The sequence below is a fragment of the Pseudochaenichthys georgianus genome, chromosome 15, assembly GCF_902827115.2.
Source record: "Pseudochaenichthys georgianus chromosome 15, fPseGeo1.2, whole genome shotgun sequence".
NCBI lineage: Eukaryota > Metazoa > Chordata > Actinopteri > Perciformes > Channichthyidae > Pseudochaenichthys > Pseudochaenichthys georgianus.
The window spans coordinates 1,139,162-1,163,341 of NC_047517.1; the positions used below are offsets into that span (position 1 = coordinate 1,139,162).

General features: G+C 42.6%; 1 protein-coding gene across 3 annotated transcripts; it reads right to left on the minus strand.

The window, feature by feature from the left end:
* Positions 1 to 669: 669 nt before the first annotated feature.
* On the minus strand, positions 670 to 16,959 carry edaradd (EDAR-associated death domain). 3 transcript variants are annotated; one of them, XM_034101290.2, is made up of 7 exons: positions 16,780 to 16,959; positions 12,998 to 13,039; positions 7,111 to 7,169; positions 6,673 to 6,715; positions 4,098 to 4,171; positions 2,142 to 2,193; positions 670 to 1,378 (listed from the first exon to the last, which is right to left on the minus strand). In XM_034101290.2, the coding sequence occupies exons 2-7, from the start codon at positions 13,029 to 13,031 to the stop codon at positions 990 to 992; spliced, it is 651 nt and encodes a 216-aa protein (XP_033957181.1). In that variant the 5' UTR covers positions 13,032 to 13,039; positions 16,780 to 16,959; the 3' UTR covers positions 670 to 989. The 3 variants fall into 3 exon arrangements, with proteins under 3 accessions (XP_033957181.1, XP_033957180.1, XP_033957179.1); XM_034101289.2 differs by lacking the exon at positions 16,780 to 16,959 and having other exon boundaries at positions 4,098 to 4,168; positions 12,998 to 15,301; XM_034101288.2 differs by lacking the exon at positions 16,780 to 16,959 and having other exon boundaries at positions 12,998 to 15,301.
* Positions 16,960 to 24,180: the final 7,221 nt, after the last annotated feature.

A 24,180-nucleotide genomic window follows, 5' to 3' on the forward strand; every position in this document is an offset into this window, starting at 1 on the left:
ATAATGAATAAAGCTTTTAAAGAGTTTGATATGTGTTTATTTCATACTGAAAAAAAAGTACAATAAGTAATCAGGTGTTTCTTAAAAAAGACCAAACTAAATGCCAAAGGCCGTTGATGTTAGCATGAACACTTTCAACTGTTGTTTTCGTTCACACTTTTTACAATTAAGATGTTTGAGAACAGTGTTTGGGTTAGACCAAAGATAGGATGACATCTATGAAATAATAATAATTATTGATGCGAGTAATACAACTTTTCAATCGTAGAGAAACCGTTCACATTCCACCAATGGAATAACGGTAAACGAGACAGAGCCCATACGATTATTTCTCAAAGGTTGTGACACAGTTCGCGTTAACAGTGTTATTTCCAAAGAACAACATATTTGATACACAATAAATACTCTGCCATTCCTTCTGAGTGTATGTAGACACATACAGCCAGACACACAGAGTGCTCAGCGGCAGCTTCTCGTTGAGGCTGCACTGAGGCACAACAGGCTTTGAGCTCAGTGCTAACTTCAGCATGCTAACATGCTATCTGTTTAGCAGCGATAATATTTACTTTTATTTATTTATTTGTGTTCACCATCTGAAATTGGTTTGTTAGCACGCTAACCTTTGCTTACAAGCACACAAGTATAATAACTGTGATAATGTTGGGAATGTAAGTTGTATATGAGTTTTAATTTAAAGCAAAGTATGAACACATTTGATACGATGATATCGCTAAAGGAAGACATTGGGGATCACCAGTCTGACCACATGTGTGGTGCACTCTACAGAGCAACAGCCTGATTGGCCCTGCTGCGGACACAGCAACACATGTTCCAAAAGCCAAGTGCTGTACTGTCTGTAGGATCCAGAGGTTCCTCATCGCAGCTGACATTCTCCACAGGCACTTTTTAATCATTCTCAAGATTCTTAAGATCACTTGCTAAAGTTACTAATGATAACAGATATGAGAAAGAAGAGGAAATCCCACGGGCTAATGCGCCTGTTGCCAGCGCGAGGGCCAGTCCTTCTCCATCCAGCGCTGCAGCAGCCGCAGCACGTCGATGCGCTGGTACAGGCGGCAGAGCTCCGAGAGCTCCGTGACAGGCTTCTGGTTGTAGCGCAGCAGGAACTCCTGGGTGGGGCTGTGAGACAGGGAGCCCTGGGTCCGGTGCTCCAGCAGGGTCAGTTCATCGTAGCTCATCCCCCAGCGACTAGCAAAGTTCTTCCAGTTTTTGATGGTGCAGTGGTTCGGATCCAGCTTGAGCCGCAGTAGATCCAGGAGGTCTTTGTCGTTCATGAGGTCACTTATCTTGGGAGGGGGGGCCGGGCAGCAGCACTTTTCACAAGGGCTGTGCAGTAACTGCAGCTCTTTGGGGAAGTCTACGCTCAGAGACAAGGAACATTGAGTTAGAGAAAGCCTTCATTGCAAAAGATTCCAAGGGGCACACTCTGACCCTTCTCCACATCCCCCACGTGTCAATATTGTCAACTTTCACAATACATATTGTTAATGTTAACATTTGTCAGGTGCAGCCATATCAACACCTTCCTATTCAGAGGCAATGTTTCAAATTGGGCAAGTGGCAGATGCACAAGGTGGTTATAGTCGTGCTGATTGATGTGTTCAGTCATATCATTCTGGAGTATGCATGATGATTTGGTTCATGTTGTTATTATATATCAATAATCCTACAATGTAATGCCAAAGGTGCCAGCAACACATTATCTGTTGCCCCACTGCAATTTCACATCGCTAATTAGAGTAATGATCTCATTATTTGGCAGTGGTGTAAAGTAACTAAGTACATTTACTCAAGTACTTGAGTACACTTTAAATGTTGAGAGACTTGTACTTACTAGAGTATTTCAATTTTGCTACTTTGTACTTCTACTCCACTACAGTTCAGAGGTAAATGGTGTACTTTTACTTGTAACAGAGTATTCCTACACTCTGGTACTTCTACTTTTACTCAAGTACAAGATCTGGGTACTTCTCCCACCTCTGTCATAGCAGGCATAAGTATTCTTTCAAGCAGTCAACAACTGTGGAATTGCAAAGTCTTTCTTTAGGAGAAAAAGCGCCATGGATCTCCCAGTGAGTGGCTTTAGTCCTGATGTTCCTATCTAATGTGAATGTGTGTACCTGGTGAAGTAGATGTTGGGCAGGTGCATTCCTCGACTCCATCTTGAACTGGCTACAACACAAAGAAAGATACATCATGACATCACATCCAATATAAAGACAGCTGCACAAAGTCAAACATGGCAACACATGAACACAATGACAACCTTGTACTGTGTGACTGATCATGTATTGGATGGTTTGATAATGCCTAAGTTGGCTATGTTTTAGAATATACGGAAACAGGAGGAAAATCACAGTATTTAACACTTTGTTTGATATGAACGTTTGATATGAACTACATGGAAATGCATAGTTCCTGGTTGTCATAGAAACACAACACGCTTTCCAGCTCGAGTTGTTCAGGATCTAGGCAGACAAACAAAAAGTGATTGTCAAAGAAAGGGATGGAACTGAACTGTATTATTACAAATGATTGAACTCCAACATGTTCCAATGTTTTGACTGTTTCACGTTTCATTCATAACAAATGAGGCGAAGCCAAAGACCCTGTTCTACATTAGGGACGGTTATGTTTCTAAAGCTCTGAGATCTTACACGGAACACGGAGCTTGCTGTAACAGTGACACATTTATCCCTCAGCACAGTCTGACAGGATGAACCCTGCTCGATTGCTCAGTATTCTCATGACATACTGTATGGGTTTACATGAAACAAGACAACAATGGAATATTTATCAGTAAATACGCCACCATTTGTCCGTTAATCTGAAAGATGGAGAGTGATTATAAAATTGGGTATGAAAGGAAACGGATAATACATAATTGCATGTTGTATTGAGAGTGACAGGGTTAGCCCACGATCATAGGATTGTGTGGGTTTACTGAACAACTCGTGATAGTTCTCTTTGGCTTTCATTCCATTCACCATCTCCTCTGGTACTACTCTTACTGTTTAGTAGTCAGGTTTAATGGAACAGCTTGTGGGCCACAGCCGAGCCAATGGGGGAGAACCTGTCGAGCCAAACACTGTGCAGTACACAGCTCTGAAGTGCACGATAGTGAAGTTAAACACACTGTGGAACTCCTTCTGATCCACAGACCAGCTGTTCTCACGTCACCAGGGGAGGGAGGGTTACTTTACAAATGTAATCCGTTACAAGAACTAGTTATTCGTCAACAATGTAATCAGTAACCAAGATGTAAAATGTAGTAACAGTAAAGCTTACAAAGGCTGTTTGAACTTCATACATTCATCAAAAGCATAGACTGTATTTTTGTTGAATAAATCAGGTGCCCATTTACTGAATTACAAAACAAATGTATTTAAAATAAAGAAGAATTAAAGTAGCCTAAATATAAACCTAAAAGACAATTTATTCAGTACTTCTACCTGTAATATATTCATCTTTATTTCAAAATGTTTTGTAACACCGTCATCCTGCTAGTCATCTCTATTTAAAAAAAATGTAAGCGTAATCGGAACTACTTATTTACTATTGTAATTGCATACAGTTACCTTTTCTTTGTATGCTGATTACGTAATGTGGTTAATGGTAATCCGTCACTCCCCAACACGTCACTCGACATTGGGTCTGTTCTGTGCTGCAGGTGTGTGTTGAGCCTCACGCTGTGGACCTGATGTGTTTTCATTGACTTCTGCCAGTTAAACAAGTCTCAACAGAACACACATTGCACCCTGACGAACATCAAGGCTCCACGCACAGAATCAGGACACTCGCCTGGAGGGATGCATGCATTTCTCTGCTGAGGATTGGACAGACTGGAATGATCTAATGCTCTTCTCTGTTCCCACTGCTAACCTTGTGGTCCAGTTGCCAGGATAGTGAACCTGGGAAGTACCCCAACCTTTAGGGATAGAAATGTATAGTACCGGTCCCCCGCACATAGACTGACTTCTGTTACTTTTCTTTTTCAAAGGAAGTTTCTGTGAAAGATGACGATCAAGTATTCATGGTACCCTGACAGGTTGTGCATTAAAGGTGTTCATACGGACCTGTCGTATTCTGTCTGAGGAGGGGCTCAGGTATCCAGAGGTCATGGAGGTCAGGTGGAGGGTCACAGCATCTGCTGGAGACACATCACTGACATTAGTTTATTCCCATAAACTACCAGTGTCACCCCACAAAGCAGTCAAGTGTCTTTGCATCCATGTCTGTCTAAAATGTCTTTGCTTCATCCTCTTATCCTGTTACATTTGAATGTCATATTAAACCTTATAGAAATGTGACTTTAACCTTTGACCACCAATAGCTAATCAATTCATTCTTCCTGTAGTCCATGTGGACGTTTGAGCCAAATGTAAAGAGATTCCCTCAAAGGCTCCTCTGAGATGTGGCGTTAAAGAGAATAGGCTGACAGACAGAAGACTTGTCTTAAAAACACATATACTTGAACAGTATTTCACATACACGCACGTATTTCACCAGTCACAAGTTTGGAAACACCTTTTCATTCAATGGTTTATGTTTATTTGAATTTGTTTCTACTTTGTAGATGAATACTGAAGACATCAAAACTATGAAAGAACACATGGAATTATCTAGTTAACCAAAAAGTGTTGAATATGATTATGATTTATATTTGAGATTCTTCAGAGTAGCGCTGTTTTGCCTTGATGACAGCTTTGCACACGCTTGGCTTCTCTCAGTCAGCTTCATGAGGTCGTCACCTGGAATGGTTTTCTATGAACACGTGTGCCTTGTCAAGAGTCCATGAGAGGAATGACTTGCCTTCTGAATGTGTTTGAGGCCATCAGCTGTGTTGTGCAGAGGTAGGACAGTGGAAAGCCCTATTTGATACTGTTGTAATCCATATTATGGCAAGAACCACTCAACTCAGTGAAGAGAAGCGACCGTCCATCGTCACTTTAAGAAATGAAGGCCAGTCGATCCGGAACATGTCAAGAACTTTGAATGTATCCTCAAGTGCAGTCGCAAAAACCATGGAACGCTATGAGACTGGCTCTCATGAGGACCCCCCGGGAAAGGAAGAGCAAGAGTTACCTCTGCTCAGAGGATGGTTACAGAAGAGTACCAGCCTCAGAAAGCACCTCAGCCTCGAGCCCACATCAAGGATCACAGAGCTCAAGTAGCAGACACATGTCAGCGTCCACTGTTCAGAGGGGACTGCGTGAATCAGGCCTTCATGGTCCAGTCGCTGCAAAGGTCCACTACTGAGGATGGACTACAAGAAGAAGAGAATTGTTTGGGCCAAGAAACACAAAGCATGGACATTAGATCAGTGTAATCTGTACTTGGTCTGATGAGTCCACATTTGAGATTTTTGGTTCCAACCGCCGTGTCTTTGTGAGACGCAGAGAAGGTGAGCGGACGGCATGTGTGGTTCCCCCGTGAAGCATGGAGGAGGAAGTGTGGGGGGGGCTTTGCTGGTGAATCTGTGCATGGCTACCACAGCATTCTGCAGTAGCGGCTACTTTGAAGAATCTAGGATTTTTTTTTTAACACTTTTTTGTTAACTAGATCATTCCATATGTGTTCTCTTATAGTTGTGATGTCTTCAGTAAATCTACAATATAGAAAACATTTAAATAATTAAAAAACTTGGAATGAGAAGGTGTGTCCAAACTGTTGACTGGTAGTGTATAACAGAAGACAGTTAAATATGTATTGTACATTCCCATGGTTTAACAGGTTTTTTGTTCCTATTTCAGTTAGTATCGCTTGCAAAGTATACACTGCCTCCATGTCAAGCATAGTGTCACATTTTCTATTTCAATTGTAATTACCTAATGTAATTTTGGATTTAAATGTTGAATGTTAAAATAGTTTGTTTGGGCCATGCAGGCGAAGCACTAGGATCAGCTCTCATGAACGAAGCGTAACATGTTTCACATCAGAAGCCTTTCAGTGGCTCAGTGTGCTACATGTCCGCTGTTCTTGATGGGCTTTACAGTAACATCTGTTTCATCGACAGCAACTTCACAATGACTGCCAAGTCGCAGCTGAAACTAATAGACACACGGATGTCCTGATGGAGTAAGTGCTCTGGAAACACATTATTCAAGATGTATCCTGAGCTACTTAAAGGTGGGGCGGGTAATTTTGGAGGAACCGGCTCGAGTGCGCTAGAATTTGAAAATACACAGCCGGAGAAAATCTGCCACTTCCTTCCAGAGTCCCTCCTCCAACACACAGGAACGCGCACATGACCAATGAGGGCACGAGATCAGTGTGTGCACAGATGGAAGGCTGACAGGCAGGTAGGCCATCCAGTTACTTTAGCCGGCTCAGATGATTGGTCGTGCTTTTTACAGCGCCACGGCTTCCAATGATGACATGTTTTTATGTATTTGTTGTCAAAGCACTTCAGATATTCATTGCTATCGGGATGTTGAGAGCATTGCATGGAATATAACAACAAGTGTTTCTGAAATAAATGACATACCCCACCTTTAAGTTCAACTTCAGGTCCCTCCATCCATCCTATCTTTTTTGCCATGCCTTTATTTGTTTGTGCTGGTGAATCTGCCTTTTATTTCAGAAGTCACAGCATATACATATAAATACTATGACCATCATTTAACTGGACCATTGGTTTGACTTATTTACCATTAGGATCGGTCGCCTGCACGGGATAATTGGCCTCCAGGGACTGTGGGAGAAACAAGAGCAGACAACATCGTATGAGAGGTGAACAGTTAAGAGAGAAACCTCAGCAAAGTAGACCGTGGTCTTCTCTGTGAAGCCTTTTCTGGGATGTTTACTTGCAGTGTGTTAAGACTGAGGCAGCATCAAGATGTGCTGTGGAAGAAAAGGACTGTGTGCAAAGAGAGGAGACAGCCTGCTGAAACCTGTTCTCCAGTCAGCCTGGGGCGCAGCAGTCACAGCACAGTGTGTTCTGCTGTGGTGCACTTGTAAGCAGATTACTGTTAGACTCTGCTTTCTGAGGTAGGACACGGAGAAATGAGCGCAAAGCAAACTGGACGGAAGACAAGTCAAGACCATGAGCCAGTTAAACAAACACGAGGAAGACATAAAGAAACTTACAAACTCTGCCACGAAGCTGGTGGTGTCGATGTCCTCCACAGGCTCAGAGCTGATGATGTCTGTCACAGAGAGGAGAAGCATGCTTAATGTATGATATCACCTCGTTCTATCCACTTCCTACATATCACCAAATCATCATCTGCAGATGCCCACAAAGCCACATCCTCCAGGCAACCAGTGTGTTCCGGTGTGTGAGTATGACCAAGATGGACATGCTAATGAAGGAAGTCAAAATAGGTGGTATTGACACATCATTATAATTTAAAGGAGGTAAACGGAAGATGCTTTATATATTTCCATCCAGCCGAGTCATACCAAATAAAAAGTGACTTCTGGTATGTTTCCCCTCCACTTCATCCCTGATAGAAGCAAAACAGCTTCTCAAAAACAATGAAAAGCTGTTCAGAAGCGACATGTCTTTAATGAAATCCTCTCAGCAGGGAAAGGAATATTTCTAACAAGCACGTTCCCGGATGAGTTGGGAGGGCAGCACAAACACCTGGACCGGGCCATGTGGGCCTTCGTCAGTCTGCGGCACTGTGAAGCCTTTGTTTCCACAGGCCTACACATAAAGAAGTCTTCTGGCCTTTCTTGGGTTACCCTCTATGACGAGGAAGTGTACTTCACATGGGAAGCTCGAACAAGGATTAAGTGATCAGGTGTAAGAAGGATGTGTCCTCCACACAGCCTCCAGAGAGCTGTTCCCTCAGAGCGCACACACACACACACACACACACACACACACACACACACACACACACACACACACACACACACACACACACACACACACACACACACACACACACACACACACACACACACACCACACACACACACACACACACACACACACACACACACACACACACACACACACACACACACACACACACCGACAGTGCGCCACTTCCTGTCAGTACGCCACCTCTACGTGACGGTGGAATGAAGGGTTCCACAGCAGCAACAGGAGGTGTCCGTCTGCGTGCGTCCCGTCACCACGGCAGCAGACCGGCCCACACAGGGACACGATGTCACTGCTGCTTTCAGCCGCTCGACTTCTGTGCTCAATATTAAACTCTAGTTAATCATTCATAGCTGGCTGCAGAACGCCACACTCCATTTGAGTCTCATCCTGCTTCAGCTTCCATTAAAAGCACCCTCTTATATTTGTCCTGCACAACAATGGAAATATCTGGCCGTAGGGGTGAGTGGCAGAGATGTTTGAGGAACTAAGATTTCCATTTCAGACAAATGAACTACAAATAGATTTGAATATTATTGCTCCCCACTTTCCGAAGAGCTTCAGTCAGGCGTGGAGCTCGCACGGCTCTGGTCCACTTAGGACTAGCTGAACTATGAACAATGACCTCTCCATGCCCGTCAGCAGGGGTTTCATCCGTCCCATGGGCAACAGCTGCTGGGTCAGCTTTCAGCTTCTCAGAATAAAAACTCCATGAAGAAAATGAAATCTTTGAATTGAGTTACCTAGATTTCCAAAGTGAATCAGTACAGAACACGGATTTGAGATATCGGTACATACTGTAGAAGCAAACACTTTAGGGCTGCTGCTAACCAATACATTTCATTATTATGACTTGCTAATCATTTATATTCACTGTAAGTCAATAAACTGTTTGATTTGTTAAATACAATTGAGTATTGTGTGATGTCTTCAGTGTCTTTTTAACAACAGCAAACAAATGTGTTCAGTTTACTACATGTTGAACACATTTAGCATTATGAAATGATAAACAATAGTTGCCTTTGCCTTTTTTGAATGGACTCAAAGGTTTATACCGTGTAAGCTTCTTCTCAGCACACGACACCTCAGGCTAGGAATGTGACTTTGTGAACTATTCGTATTATAAACTCATCTAAAAGAGTCCTTATATGCACTTCAAAAAGTGTTCAACAATGTTTTAAGCTTGAAATGGCATTGCTCAGAACCGCAAGCCTTCCAGTAGATAAGTGAACATTGCACCCATGGGTGGTATCCCCTTAAAGTGTAGTATATTAAGCATTAGCACTCAGTTACAATGATCAGGTGTGAGTGGAGCCCGGATCAGCATTGTTTCTCTCTCTGGGAATGCAGCGGCATGTAGCTGCACGCTCTGGATGCAGTTCAAGAGATGAAATACAAACCACATCATAATGCATCGCTATGGGCCATAATTCCACACAGGTGAACACGGCTTTTCTCCGTTTTGACCACCCATGTTTCCTCTGAAGTGCAGCACAGCGTCTACGCAGCCTATAGTGGGCTGCTGGCTGAGCGGCATGCCAATACCTGAGCCAGGTCTAGACTGAGAGCAGCCACACACACACACACACACACACACACACACGCACACACACACACCACACACACACCCACACACACACACACGCACACACACACACCACCACACACACACCACACACACACACAACGCACGCTCACACACACCACGCTCACACCACACACACCACTCACCACCTCACACACACACACCACACACACACACGCACTCACCACACACGCACTCACACACACACCACGCACCACTCTCTCACACACACCACCACACACACACACTCTCACACACACGCTCACCACACACACACACACGCACACGCTCACACACACCCGCTCTCTCACACACACACACACTCACCACCCACACCACCTCTCACACACACACACACACACACACACCACCACACCACACCACACACACACACACCCACACACACACACACACCCACACCACACACACACACACACACACACCACACACACACACACCACACACACACACACACAATCTGCTGCATGTGTAGCATCACTGACACAGGGTGCTCAGTGTCTCTCACTGTGTGTCCCCGACCTGCTCAGGAGGAGCCTGGGATAATACTCTTTCTTTGAGCTGTTAATAATAATAATAATAATAATACATCTCCTAACAATAACTGGATGTTTCTTACTGATCGGAGTGACACAAGTAATATTGTGAAAATAATGACTGCAAAGCTTAATGAACAGTATACAGAACAAAAGCAGTGCTAGCTCTGCCCTAGGGGAAACGCGTGCACTTCACGTGCACTTCCTTACTGCAAACGACATGAAGCCTGATATCAATCTCATCTCCGTGGGCTCATCACAGAGCCTGCCGCTGGTTAGCTTAGCGAGAAGACTGGAAACAACTAGAGAAATATAAACATGACCGTTTGGGGGAACTACACGCTAAAATTATTCCTTGACAAATAATTGCTGCATGCATTGACTGCGCACAGCTTCCTACACTGAAACAACGGAAACGTTGACTTGAATTAAATATATCATTTTCACTCAACTTCAATTTTCTATTTTCAAACGTAAAATGATTGCTTTCAACTAACCTAATATAGTTATGTCAAATCTGTTTACATCAGGGGTGTCAAACTCAATTTAATCGCTGGCCACATCAGCATTAGGCTGCACTCAAAGGGCCGGTTGTAACTTTAAGACTATAAACATATATAAATATATATATAACAAAATGTATTGTATTACATTATTGCCTCTGCATTGGATTATTATCAGATAGGGTAATAACCAGGGGTGCACATCACTTTTTTGCCCTGGTTCTCAAAGGAGCACCTGGAGATGGTGCTTGGTGCGCATCCTTAAAATGAAATAAACCGGACCTTTTGAGGGGGTCTTGACTTTATGAACGGGGAGGGGGTGAGGTGCGCTAGTGAGCACTCAACTGTTCGCCTCGCAGCGGGGTTACTGTGCGGGGCACATAAAGCAGACCCTTCACGCGATAGCGAGGGGTAGAGCGAGAGATCGCAGATGCTGTCGTGCTTGCGGACGGATACAAAAATTAAACCTAAATGGCTCGCGAGTCGCGAATAACACTTTGTAAAGTCTGTGTGGGAAACCCTGCTATGTAAATTACCATGTAACCGTATAATAAACATAATATTCTTTGCAAGCTCTTGTGGGGCCACAGAAAATGAAGTCACGGGCTGGATTTGGCCCCCGGGCCACCCCTGCTTTACATAATACATTTAATTAAAGTCAATGTTTGAGTTTTTTTTCCAATAAATGTATTATGTAAACAGATTTCACATAGCTATATTAGGTTAGTTGAAAGCTAAGTGATTCATTTAAAATAAGAAAAATAACAGGTTATAATATTATTGCTTTCAACTAACCTAATACAATTACGTGGAACCTGTTGACATAATACATTTCATTAAAGTCAATGTTTAATTGATTGGGTGCAGGGACGAGTTTGAAGGTTTGGGTCCATCATGGCTGGAGATCAAAACCCAAACCTGTGTTCCCCGATCATCCTAATCCCTGACGTTTGTTTAACTTCTAAAAACACTTAAAGCCTAAAGAAGATACTCCTGTCAGCGAATAGATCAACTTCAAAAATATCTCTATGAGTATCAGCCAATAAGAACCAATATTAGTCAAACCCTAGACCTGGAGCACAAAGCTATTTCAGAGAAGTTCAACAGTTTCCAGACACTGGAAAGGTCAGGTAGAGGTCAGAACAGACGTGACATCTGATTGGCTCACTAGGAGCCCACATTGCTGCTGTGGCTTATGTAGACAAAGCTCAGCTTGCACACTAAATGTAAACATATATTGTGTTAGCTGTAATTTGGTCTTTCAATAGTGTTTTATTTGTCAGATAGTTTACAGATTTGTATCTTTATGGTCAACTTGAATATTTTCACTCTTTTAGTTTCTGTTTCATCTTCTATTTTGAGATGTTTATAATATTGTATAATTGTTTCTTTATACTCCTTTTTATTTATAATTATGTGCAATACTTTGTTTTACATGAGGCTGTAACGAAAAAAATCCCCAATTTGGGATCAATTATCAAAGTATATCTTATCTTAACACGGCATGCTGTACTATATGTTTTCTGCTGATGTAACATTTTCATTGTGAAATGAATTGAAGTAAAAACCAAACCATATTGTATCTCCAGTTGAAACATTGCAACAGCCCTAAGTCCACATGCTGGATTAGTTTAGAGGTGTTCTAGTAGGGAATCATGGATGGTGAGGGGATGACAGTGTGTATCAACAACAACAGGCCAATGGAGAGTGGGTAATGAAAGTGAATGTTGTGTACAATAATTCATCATGAATACATGTGTTGAATCATATGAATCACTGAATAGGCAATGGCAGAAGGTTGTAACTAATGTCTTCATGTAAGGTTGTTAATCACTTACTAATGCTGTATAAAGCGTGTCTGACTGCAGCTACAGGTCAGGGGGTCTGTAGTAGCTTGTAGAATTTGATGAGCTAAGGAGGATACACATTCTATGATCACATTATGAGAACAAAACACATCTGCATGTGTATTTTACATTTAATGTCGTGACTATATTTAGATATTAGAAGGTTTTGTAATAGAGTTCTCACTTTTAACTTCTTAAGACAACTGAGAAAGTTGGTTTGTAAGTGAGTCATGTGCATATCATTCATTTCTCAGGATGAAGATCACTCCTTTATAAATAGGTAAACTGGGCCAAAAGTAACGGTGTTTCCATTATTACAGTGAGGGACTTTTTATATTGTGGAGGCAGACAAATGACCGGGAAACACTTGCTGTGTTTCCCTTAACAAACTGTGCACATTATTATGACGAAGATATTTTTTTAAATATATCCTAAGCTTACGATGAGTATTTGTGTAAGTACAACAAAAACAATAATAAAGCATGATAAGATTAATTTAGGAATCCTTTATGTCAGTGTTGCAACATTAACTAATGATTTAAAACAAATGAATATTTTAAAGGGTTTGAATAAAACCGTTAACACTGTAACGCACCGTCCGTACGCTACCTAATATGTAGACATCATACGAAGACACTTGAATATTTACTTACCAAATGGTTCCTTATACGTCCTCAAACTGCTCATTGTTGAATCTGTGAAGTCCCCCATGGAGAGAAATGTATTGGGATAGAGAATAAAGCTTGTCTGGAGGATAGCAGCGTAGAATGAGACAGTAGTCCTTCACTGAGGGATGAAGCGCCGGCAGCCAGCGGCGGCAGCTCACACTGAACTCCTCCGCGAGCACACCGACACTACAGGAGCACTGCTGCATTCAAGACCGGCTCGGAAATACAAATAAATGCCTTTCGAAGTCGTTAATAGGCGATTGCTTGTCAATGTAAAACCCCCGTAGAGCTACTTGCAGCTTTAAGTCAGAGGTGTTACTCATCTTGTACTTGGGTAAAAGTAGAAAGGACCATAGTGTAGGAATACTCTGTTACAAGAACAAGTCCTGAAAAGTATAGCGTCAAAATATACTTAAAGTGTCAACAATAAAAGTAGTCATTGTGCAGATTGGTCCATTTCAGAATAATATATATGATATATTCATATGTTTTTATTGATCATTAAAGTGTTATCAAAGCTGGTAAAGGTGCAGCTAGTTGTAATGACTTTGTATACTGCAGGGTAGCTTGTGAACAGAGGTGGGAAGTAACTAAGTACATTAACTATACTGTTCTTAAGTACAACTTTGAGATATTTGTACTTTACTTGAGTATTTTAATTTGTTGCTACTTTGCACTTCTACTACACTACAATTATTTCATATCTTTAGTTACTTCACAGATGTGGATGAATGATGTGAAATATAATCAAGTGTTGAATCAGACTTTAGTTCCACCTGGAGTAAATCCACCAGCTACCCTGCAGTCTACAAAGTACTTCAGACTAGCTGCACATTTACCAGCTACCCTGCAGTCTACAAAGTACTTCAGACTAGCTGCACCTCCACCAGCTACCCTGCAGTCTACAAAGCCATTCAAACTAGCTGCACCTTTACCAGCTTTGAGAACACTTTAATGATCAATCATTATAAAACATATCATATATATTATTCTGAGATGGACCACTCTGCACAATGACTACTTTATATTTTGATGCTAAATCGTATGTACTTTTACTTGAGTAACATTATGAATTAAGAGCTTTTACTTGTAACAGAGTATTCCTACACTCTGCTACTTCTTCTTTTACTTAAATACAAGATCTGAGTACTTTTTACATCTCTGCTTGTGAATTTCTTCCAGGTGGAACTAAAGTCTGATTTATGAGTTGTTTATATTTCACATCATTAATCCAAATCTGCAAAGTAGCTAAAGGTACAAAATAAATGTAGTGCAGTAAAAGTACACCATTTACCTCTGAATTGTTGTGGAGTAGAAGTACAAAGTAACAAAACATTTACAGTACTTGAGTAAATGTACTTAGTTCCTTTACACCACTGCTTTTAGTGCAGCTTTAACCCACTCAGTCCAATAGCAGGAACTCTCACTATGTTTCAGATGTTTAAGTACAATTATGGATTTATGGCCATAAGTGGACGAGAGCAGGATCTCGGCTTCACTCTAACACCAAGGAGGTCGAGACGACACCCCACAGTAGTCCTGACAGACCTGGACTATGCGGACGACATCAGCCTGCTCTCCGAAAGCGTGGAGCAAGCACAGGAACTCCTGCACAGAGTGGAGTCAGAGTGTGCCAAGGTTTGCAGGCTAAACACCAAGAAAACTGAGGTTATTACCTATAACATCTTACAGGAACATCCACCTCTGACAACAACAGAAGGCACTGTGCTTAAAGAAGTCAAGGACTTCAAGTACCTGGGCTCATGGGTCAACTCAACCGAGCAAGATCTTAAGGTGAGGAAGGCACTTGCATGGAGGGCCCTGAACGGCATGACCGGTGTACGGAACTCCAAATCAAACTCAGCTTCTTCTATGCAACGGTAGAGTCTGTTCTCCTCTATGCCAGTGAATGCTGGACCCTGAAGCCAACCCTGCAAAAGTCTCTAGACGGATGCTACACCAGAATGTTGCGAGCAGTACTTAACATCAGCAAGAGTGTACATGTAACCAACAACATCCTGTTACGAGGGAATACCAAGGGTGAGCGAGAAAATTTGCAGCCAGGAGAATGAGACTAGCGGGACATCGCCAAAGGCACCAAGAGCTGCCAGCCGGCAAATTGGTGCTGTGGGAACCAACACACGGGCATCGGTCACGAGGACGTCCCGCACAAACATGGACGTACTCAAGAACGACGCAGGAGCACAAAGTACCAATGAACTGGCCAGATGTATGGAGAACCGGGATGACTGGAAGCGACGATGGAGGGCTCGCCTGAGGACGACCTAGAGATGCCGATTAGTTATTGTTTGTCATAAAGATAAAGCAACACTTTCTCAGAATCAAGCAAAACGAAGAGTTTAAGAGGAGAAAAAAAACTGAATCAAGCTAAATTAATTTAATTTAAAAAATAAAACTATAAGTTGCAAACAAATCATTTGGGTAATCATGTAAACTATAAGTATTTTTTCTTTTCATTGCTTTCAGTAGTGTTAATTTCGTCAGCTATTTTTTAATTTAGTTTTAGTCTTAGTCCTGTATTAAATTTCCTTTTTAGTTTAGTCATATTTAGTCACCTTCATCCTGTTTTTATTTAGTCAAGTTTTAGTCGACTAAAGTCTGAGCATTTTAGTCTTATTTTAGTCAAAAGAAAACTAATTATTTTAGTCTTTGTTTAGTCATCAGATTATAGAACATTTCAGTCAAACTAGTCTAGCCAAAACTTGCACTAAGGTGTGTCTGTTACATTGTTTTGAACTTCATCAGGTGAAGTTGATGCTGAATTCACTATTTAGTAGATAATCACGTGACACTTTAACTTTGCACCACGGTCTGTCTGCTGAGCCTACCTATTGTATGTGCCAGTGTTATGTTTTGATACTGACACTATTGATCTGCTGCTGATAAATAAAAGATAACCTCCATGGGCGATTTAACAGATAATGTATCTTATTTCTCCTCTGACACTATCTTTACAGTGACCTGTGTAGCATCCTATAAATCACATGTAAGTGATTATTCTGATACCATGCATGTTTCATCGGTTATAAACTGGCGAAGCTTAGTTGTGTCCCACCCACAATGTGGCTTTGAAATAGATAATTTCATTGTATTTCAAAACGGCGTCCATCAACACAAGCACTATTTATTGAAAGAGAAATGGTTAAGTTTGTAATTACCAGTGTTGTGAGTTCAATATTTTAATTAATTATAGTAAGGGAACATCTTAGGAGTTAGTTACGAGTTCCTCTCAGGAGGATATATAATAAAGGTGTGTTAACTGCTGAGCCTATTTAATGTGCATATGACACCTGGCAGTTTGTTATTATATCGCCACACTGTTTTGATACTGACATATTGTCTTTGCACAAAGGTGTGTCTGCACTATTGTAATTGTGCCTGTCTTGAATGTGGTCAATAAAAGAGAGAACCAAATGCACTGTACAAAGCCTTCCATTGTCCTGGAAAGGTTTCATCAGCCATCTTTGCAGGGGGTAGGCTGAGTCACCAAGAATATAGTAACCCACATCATGTCCCCCAATATTCCTTGTTACCATGAGGAAGTAGACCACCCCTATCCACAAAACTAACCAGTGAGGACATGCTGAACACTCTGCTATCATGCATGCTACCTGGTAAGCCAACAAAGACACTCTAAAAGAGGCCCCTAGCATCCACAACACCCTGCAGGACGAGTGAGTGCCAGCCTTTGCGGTTGAAATACTAGTTATGGTACGCCTTCGACTCCGAACCAGCATTGCACTTACAGCATCCGACGCGTGGGTCAAATCCCTAGTTGGCTGCAATAACCCAGTTACAAAGCTGTATAACATGAGCACAAAGACAACAAGCTCATTGAACTCCATCATGTCTGAGGTCTGAAAGTAAACAAATGCCTCATACAGCGGGTGGGCTTTATACCCCCTCCCCCGTGTAGTTCTTCTTCTCTCGTTTTTTTGTTGTACTCGCCGTGAAGTGGTTTTTGCGGCCTGCCAGTAAATCCAGAGAAGAAGAAGACGAAGTGACGTCAGCGTAATCGTGTCTCATGCGGCTTTCACACCAGGGCTGCAGTCGGATAGTTTAAAAACCAGCTCCTAAGTTCTAACCCTATCGTCTATTCCTTGACCTCTGAGTGAAACGTCACGGGGTTAAGGGATAGTGGATAGGAGAATTAAAAAGGACTTAGGAGAAGAGACTGCGGTACTTTAGAGAATCCGAATGCACTTTCACTATCCGACGTGTTTATGATGCGCCAGCGGACGTCATTGTGTGCGTCTGCTGCTGTGGGGAAACTATGGAAACCAGTTTTTCTATACAGCGGACTACAACATGGATGTTTAATAAGAACGAGGGACTCATCTAGAGACTCTGCTCCGTGCTCTGATGCTGCTGCTTTGCTTTATGAACGTGGACAACAGAGAAACATATTCTTCAGGACCAAAGTTGGGATTGAAATAAAAAAGGAAAGTGAAACGTATGCTCGTCACCCTCTCCCTCCGGTCCACATTAATACAAATGATCCCAATACGTATGATTGTATGAACTAAAGATCTTAAAAATCAATACAGATGTATTTATTATAAACGTTAGTCCTTAACATCTATCACTGTGTATATCACCATTCAAACATCTTTTAGAAGTTGAACAAACCCCACACAGCTCAGTAAAGACTGAAATGTCGACTTTATTTGATCATTTCAGTAAAAAAGTAACGTTCATATTTCTCTCTTTGATTATAATACTGATGAACGTTCAAAACAAAGCACTTTGGCTACTTACCACCTATGTTTTAAAATGCTTAATAAGCACCGTAACTTTCATGATATCATTTCTCCGTCATAACCTTTTTTTTTTCCGTGAACGGCCGACTGTTGAGTGACAGCAAATGCTGCGGCTGCAAGGCATTGTGGGGCAGCATTTTCGCTTCTCCTGTCAGTTAGGGAGGTCCAGTGGTTCCTAAGCTAAAGGAGGTTATAAAGGAAGTTTGAAACCTCCTTTCCTATCATTCTCATCATTCTAGAGAATTCGAACGGCACTTATCATGGCTGCCACTGAGGGACTTCCGGGTCATTTCACTCCTTTAGGAAGGTTCCTAAGCTAAATGGACTATTCGACTTCAGCCCAGCGCTTTTCAGTTTCTAGCTCCGAGCGGGAGCTTTTCTGCTTCAGCTCCGGTTTCCCTTTTCAGCTCCCGCTCTGTGTACACCGCCCACTGGCGCCCCAGAGCTGCCCTTGCTGCGTCATGACGTCACCGTTTACATCGCTGATTTTGCCATCCAACGGCAGCCATTACGGCGCTCACAACAACAACAACTGCGTCGGGTCGATGATCGTGTTGCTTTTAATCACACGAAGCCAGAATAAATTGAATAACGACTTCTCCAACCTTATACTTTTCTCCAGAGTGCCGTGGTTCATTGTTTATTAATGTGTTTCTGCAGCATGTACCGACCGCTGCAGTGCTGGCTGCTCTTCCACGGGAGTTTATTCTCCCGTTAGCTCCCGTTAGCTCGCACTGCAGCGGCCGCTCTAAAGTATTCACTGTCCGACTCACACAAGCAGCTGATGCATATCCCCAGTTCCCCTTAGCCTAAGTGAATGTGTGTCAGTCTGAATTGACACTGTTTGGTATCACAACGCTGTTATGAAAGTGTCTCTGGTATAAAACGGGTGATGTTAGCATAGCAACCGAAGCTAAACTGACTACTTGCATCCGATAGCTGCAATAATACAAAACAACACGTCTGCCTCTCTCCACAATGATCGATAACAGCGAACGGATGGTCAAAGTAAGGCACAAATAAACAGAATCACACGAAGCCTGGTTAGTGTTGCCTGACTTTATAAAGTGTGTTTATAGGCACTACTGCTTATAGGCAGGCTGACAGTCGACCCATGGGAGGTGGGTTTAGTTTCCTGCACGCCTCGACGTAAGAGAGACGTAAGCGACGTCACCTCTTAGCTCCAAAGCTCTTGCCTCTGGACCGACAATTTTTTGGAGCTGGAAATGAAGCGGGATTCCGGAGCTAAGAGCCGGCGCAGCTCCGGTGTGAACTGGAAAACCCGGCGCTTTTCAGGCTCTAGCTCCGAGCCGGAGCTGAAAAGGCGCTGGTGTGAAAAGGGCATCAGGGAAAGTACTGCGGTGTGAATGCGATTGGCACTAGCCCCCTGGCGGATTTAGTGCCGTGGTACTTTAGTGGTACTTTAGTGCCGGCACTAAAGTACCGCAAGTCCTGCGGTGTGAAAGCGGCTATTGATCAAGACTTTTGCTCTCCCTGCAGCTTTTTCCTTTGCGCCCCCCTCACTTTTTGTTTTCGATTCTGACACAAACGTCCCAGGTAGGCGGGACTTTCAGGGGTGCGTCCCCATTGGCTACTCGGTGTTTGAGTGACAGCCCGGTCCTCCAGCGATTGTACAGTGCAGCAACGGTGCGGTAGCTGAGCGTGGATAGAACACCCGCAAAAGAACCAGCATTTCAATTATTATAAATAAGATTATATCTTGTCCTTATTTGATGAAAAACACAGGTTGAATGATTAAGAAGCTTTGCAGAGAGTATCTGGTCAGGTTTGTGGTGGTTTTACCTGCTGTGTTTTGGCCACATTGCTTCCCTTCTGATAAAACAATGCATTCACTTTTTTTGTCCGCCTCATTGTAGCGAAAATGGGCCCAAATATCACATAGTTTCTTTCTCCCAAGCAGTGGTGGCTTTAGACTTTTTCGTTGTCAGTCATTTTGACGGACAGGATTGTAACATTTCCGTCATAATCCATTATTATCCGCCGAGTGCACAATTTATCAAGCACTCGCGCTGATGGGGGGGTATTCGGTTAACGCGAGTGCGACCACTGCTCCCAAGCCCTGTTGTTGCCATTTTATTTTCTGTTAAATAAGGTTAGTTCTATATCGTATAAGGCTTCGCCCTCTAAGGCTATCGCTATTGGGTAATCCCCACTGCACGTGTGCAGCACTGACAGACTTATTCCACGCCCACCTATGACGTGGGCCCCACCTCCAGGCTCACTTCCGTATAAATAGGAAGTAGGCCCTACAATCCACTCCTACTTTTCTTCAGCACTCCGTTGCAGAAGCATTGACAGGCAAAACAAGTTCTTTTAAGAGCTACTTACTAAAATTCCTGGTTCCCCTGAATGTGCCGGGCGGCGCGGTCCCGTGGGGTACATGCGCGTTCATAATGCCGAGGGAAATAACTCAGAATAACGTTATTAGCACATTTTTACAACTTGAGGAACGAATGTTTTTAATAAGGGCTATACAAGTGTTCATACTGGGTAGTTTATTTAGTTTAAAAAAAATTATCCAACGAGTTACAGACCATTCTTTCCCCATGTAAGTCAATGGGAAAAAGTGTTTCCGGGCCTGGCAACCAAACGGATGTGCAGTACCGCCGTTTGGCCAGCACGAATATTTCCATCTGAGTCCGGCGCACTTCCTGGGGGCTTGGTCAAGGGTCCATCTTGGGTTGTCATCCGGAGTTGTCCAATATGGCGGACCATCTCGCACATGCGCAGTACCGATCGGGCAGGGGGACGGATCGGGGTAGTGACAGCCACACTCGCAGCTCAACGAGGCTCGCTGTCAATACCCGATCCGTCACCCTGCCCGATCGGTACTGCGCATGTGCGAGATGGTCCGGAAGTCCGGACGGCAACCCAAGATAGACACTTGACACAGTGGCTTTTAGCAAAGCTCAAAAAGAAAAACCGAGAGAGATGAGTTATTGTTATTACAACGTGACTTCACTATTATTTAACAACTCTTTTTATTGGGTTCTTTTATTTAGGGTTAAGTACATTGTCAGAGTAAGTGAGGAATGGATTTAACTTCTGTTAGACAGCCATATGCCATACATTTTTGCATACATTCACAGAAAATATGTATTCAGTATGATAGCTGTCTAACAGAAGTTAAATCCATTTCTCACTTATTCTGACAATGTACTTAACCCCAAATAAAAGAACCCAATAGAAAGAGTTGTTAAATAATAGGGAAGTCACGTTGTATTAACAATAACTATCTCTCTCGAGTTTTCTTTTTGAGCTTTGCTAAAAGCCACTGTGTCAAGTGTCCATCTTGGGTTGCCGTCCGGAGTTGTCCAATATGGCGGACCATCTCGCACATGCGCAGAACCGATCGGGCAGGGGGACGGATCGGGTAGTGACACTCCCTCCTGTCAGATGGAGGGTAGAGAGGCGAAGTCCCTCCCTTTCCGGGAGCCTCCATGGGACCCCGGAAGCGTAAAATTATACATTGAAGTCAATGGAGAGAGAAAGGTTATCTTTTGATCCCGTTTGAATTGTGCCACGAATGACACATATGATGTTTGTCAATTTAAAAGAATATTTTGCAAGTCAAAACAATTAAAATGTGTCGTAAAACTGTGAAGTTACACATTTTTTTGTGTGAAACCGCTGAGTGAACTACAGGTCTCTCGTCTCGCACAATACGCGTCACCATCACAAAGATGGCCGTCACGTTAGCAAATTTCACCTGTTTCTTTCAGAATGAGAATAAAAGTATAAAACGAGGAGACTACAAGTCTGGACACGTTGAGAGCTGTACATACACGAAAGGGGAGTTAGTCGGTTCTGTAAGAGCAGCGGGACCGGCTTTACAAGATGTTGGTGAGTAATATGAGTGCAATGTGTAACGTTAATGTCAGCTAGCTAACATTAGCTAACAAGGTACACTAACATGTTTTGTTTCAGTAACTAGTGTTCTCCTTTAGAACTTCGTGGTCTGTGTGTGCTGTGGATAACATTAGTGTTCACAAGAACAAGGTAAACTCCCGTGTTTTGTTTTAGTTGCTCTTCAGATTGAAGCGGCCAGTTTTATATCGACTATACTGTATGTGTGATCTCCTTTTACATCTCGTTGTGTCATTTGAGTTTATTTGCTGTGTGTAGATTCAAGGGTTTTGGTTATCTTGTCAATTTGTTTGGTTATCCAGGCACAGCTGTGTGTGACTCCCTCGGGTACACTGGTATGTGTTTTCCTAATGTAGAGAGCATTGATTAATTAATAAACTACACACTGAGTCTAGATCCTGACCAAATCCTTTTTTATTGTTGATCAAATGTTTTTCAAAAATGTATTCATACACATTTAGAAAAATACAATGTACAATCACAACCAGTACAACACACATTACAAAAAATACAGAAAAAACAAACAATAACAACAATCAGACAAGAGGACAAAACTATGGAAAAATAACCCCTCCCACCCCCAGATCCGGACCATCCTTGTATTATTGCTCATTCAATCTATTATAGCATGCTAACACACATGGTACTTACTTTATTTGTACAGATCTGCATGGGAGACGATGGCGCGATGCAGAGCGCTGTCTGTGATTGTGCACGGGGGATGTACAAATGCAGCCACGCTGCAGCATTGGCAATATGTGCCATGTGGCAGATCGCTCCACAGATGTTGAGTGCCAGTGGAGGAAGCCTGGCACTTCAAAAGTAGTCCAGCCGGTGTCTCAACTCTACCAACAGTGAGAGGAGACATACAACCCACTGGCCAGAGACATCGCCACTCAGGATGTAGACTGGTTCAGGTCTGCACTGAGGGGCGCACAGTGTGGCATGGCATGGCTTTTGTCACCTGAGCCAGAGCCGCGGCCTCAACATCAGGCCATTGTCACCGTGCCGGAGCTGGTGAAGGAGCATGGGGGTCGGGGGCTTGAGGCAATTCTTGCCTCAATGCGACTGAGCAGAGACCAGCAAGCTGCCATCCAGACAGCCACCGGAGGACAGCGGACAAAGTGGCAGTTACACAGGCGGGGCAGGTTGACAGCCAGCAAGTTTGGTGCTGTGCTGCGGTCGGGACTTTCATCCACTCCATGCGCGTCCCTCATGAAGAGGGTGCTCGGGGAGTACAACTTGGACGGAGTCATGGCTGTCAACTGGGGGGTTGTAAACGAGGCCGAAGGGGTGAAGGCTTTTGTGCAGGCCTATCAGGAGACAGTGTTCGATTCTGGTCTCTTTGTGAGTGAGTCTGTGTTTTGGGAGCATCCCCCGATGGACTTGTGCAGCCATCTGCCCTGCTGGAGGTGAAGTGTCCACCATCATTATATAGGATATATATATATATTTGTATACATATCTGTAAATTGTATAATTTTATTTGATTTAAAAGTATTTTTTGATCTCTGTCTATAAACACAAACTGAGTAAGATTGACAATAAAGTTGACTTTGAAAAATATATATATTCTTTATGAAAATAGTTGACTGTTGGAGAAATGAATCCAAATGAAACGTTGGACTGAACTACAACTCCGCCTTTAAATCTCTACGGACTGTTTTTCAGTGGGATGGCAAGTTCCTATCTTTAAACATTTATTAGTTTTTTCTCAGAACAGATTTGATTTTCTGAAGTTAATTTAACTTTGGCTACCATGTAAGGTCATTATTAAAAAGGTACAATCAATTTGTTTAGGGTTGACTAAAATAATGATAAACATTTCATTTGGATAATTTACTGACAGAATAAGAAACTCAATAATGCTCTACTCACCTGTTCCTTTTTATAAAGTGAAACAGTTGAAACGATAGATTTTAGTAAACTTAAAAACAACCTTCTCCAAAAGCTATCAAGGAATATACCGAATACTTGTTTTAGAACTTTATTACATATTATTTGTATATAGTTTGAATGATCCATAATTGACAGAAGCTTGTGTTTACACTGACCTGTTACTCATATAGTAATGTCTTTGTAACTTCAGTAAACCACTACCTCACTAATTTCTTTCATTCATCACGGTTCAGTAAACTAAGTGACACATGAACCGGTTTGATCATTATAACAACGTAGGATTGCAACTCTTTGAAACTGTAGGTGGCTCTTAAAAGAGCCGTTGTGTTTGGGTGTGCTGGTCTCAGGTCAGTCTAAGGCCTCTCTCGCGGATGCAGCTGGATGTCCTTGGGCATGATGGCGACCCTCTTTGCTTGGTTCATCTTACTGGGGGCAGCTAAATGGATGTCGGTGCAGTCCACAGTCATTGTGCAGTTGAAGGCAGAATGGATGAAGGCAGAATGAATGTATTATTGACTCCGAATGAAGCACAACTTCATGTCATACAATACATTGACTTTATTTGTAATTGTGTGAAAACATATGAGCATAATGATTAGC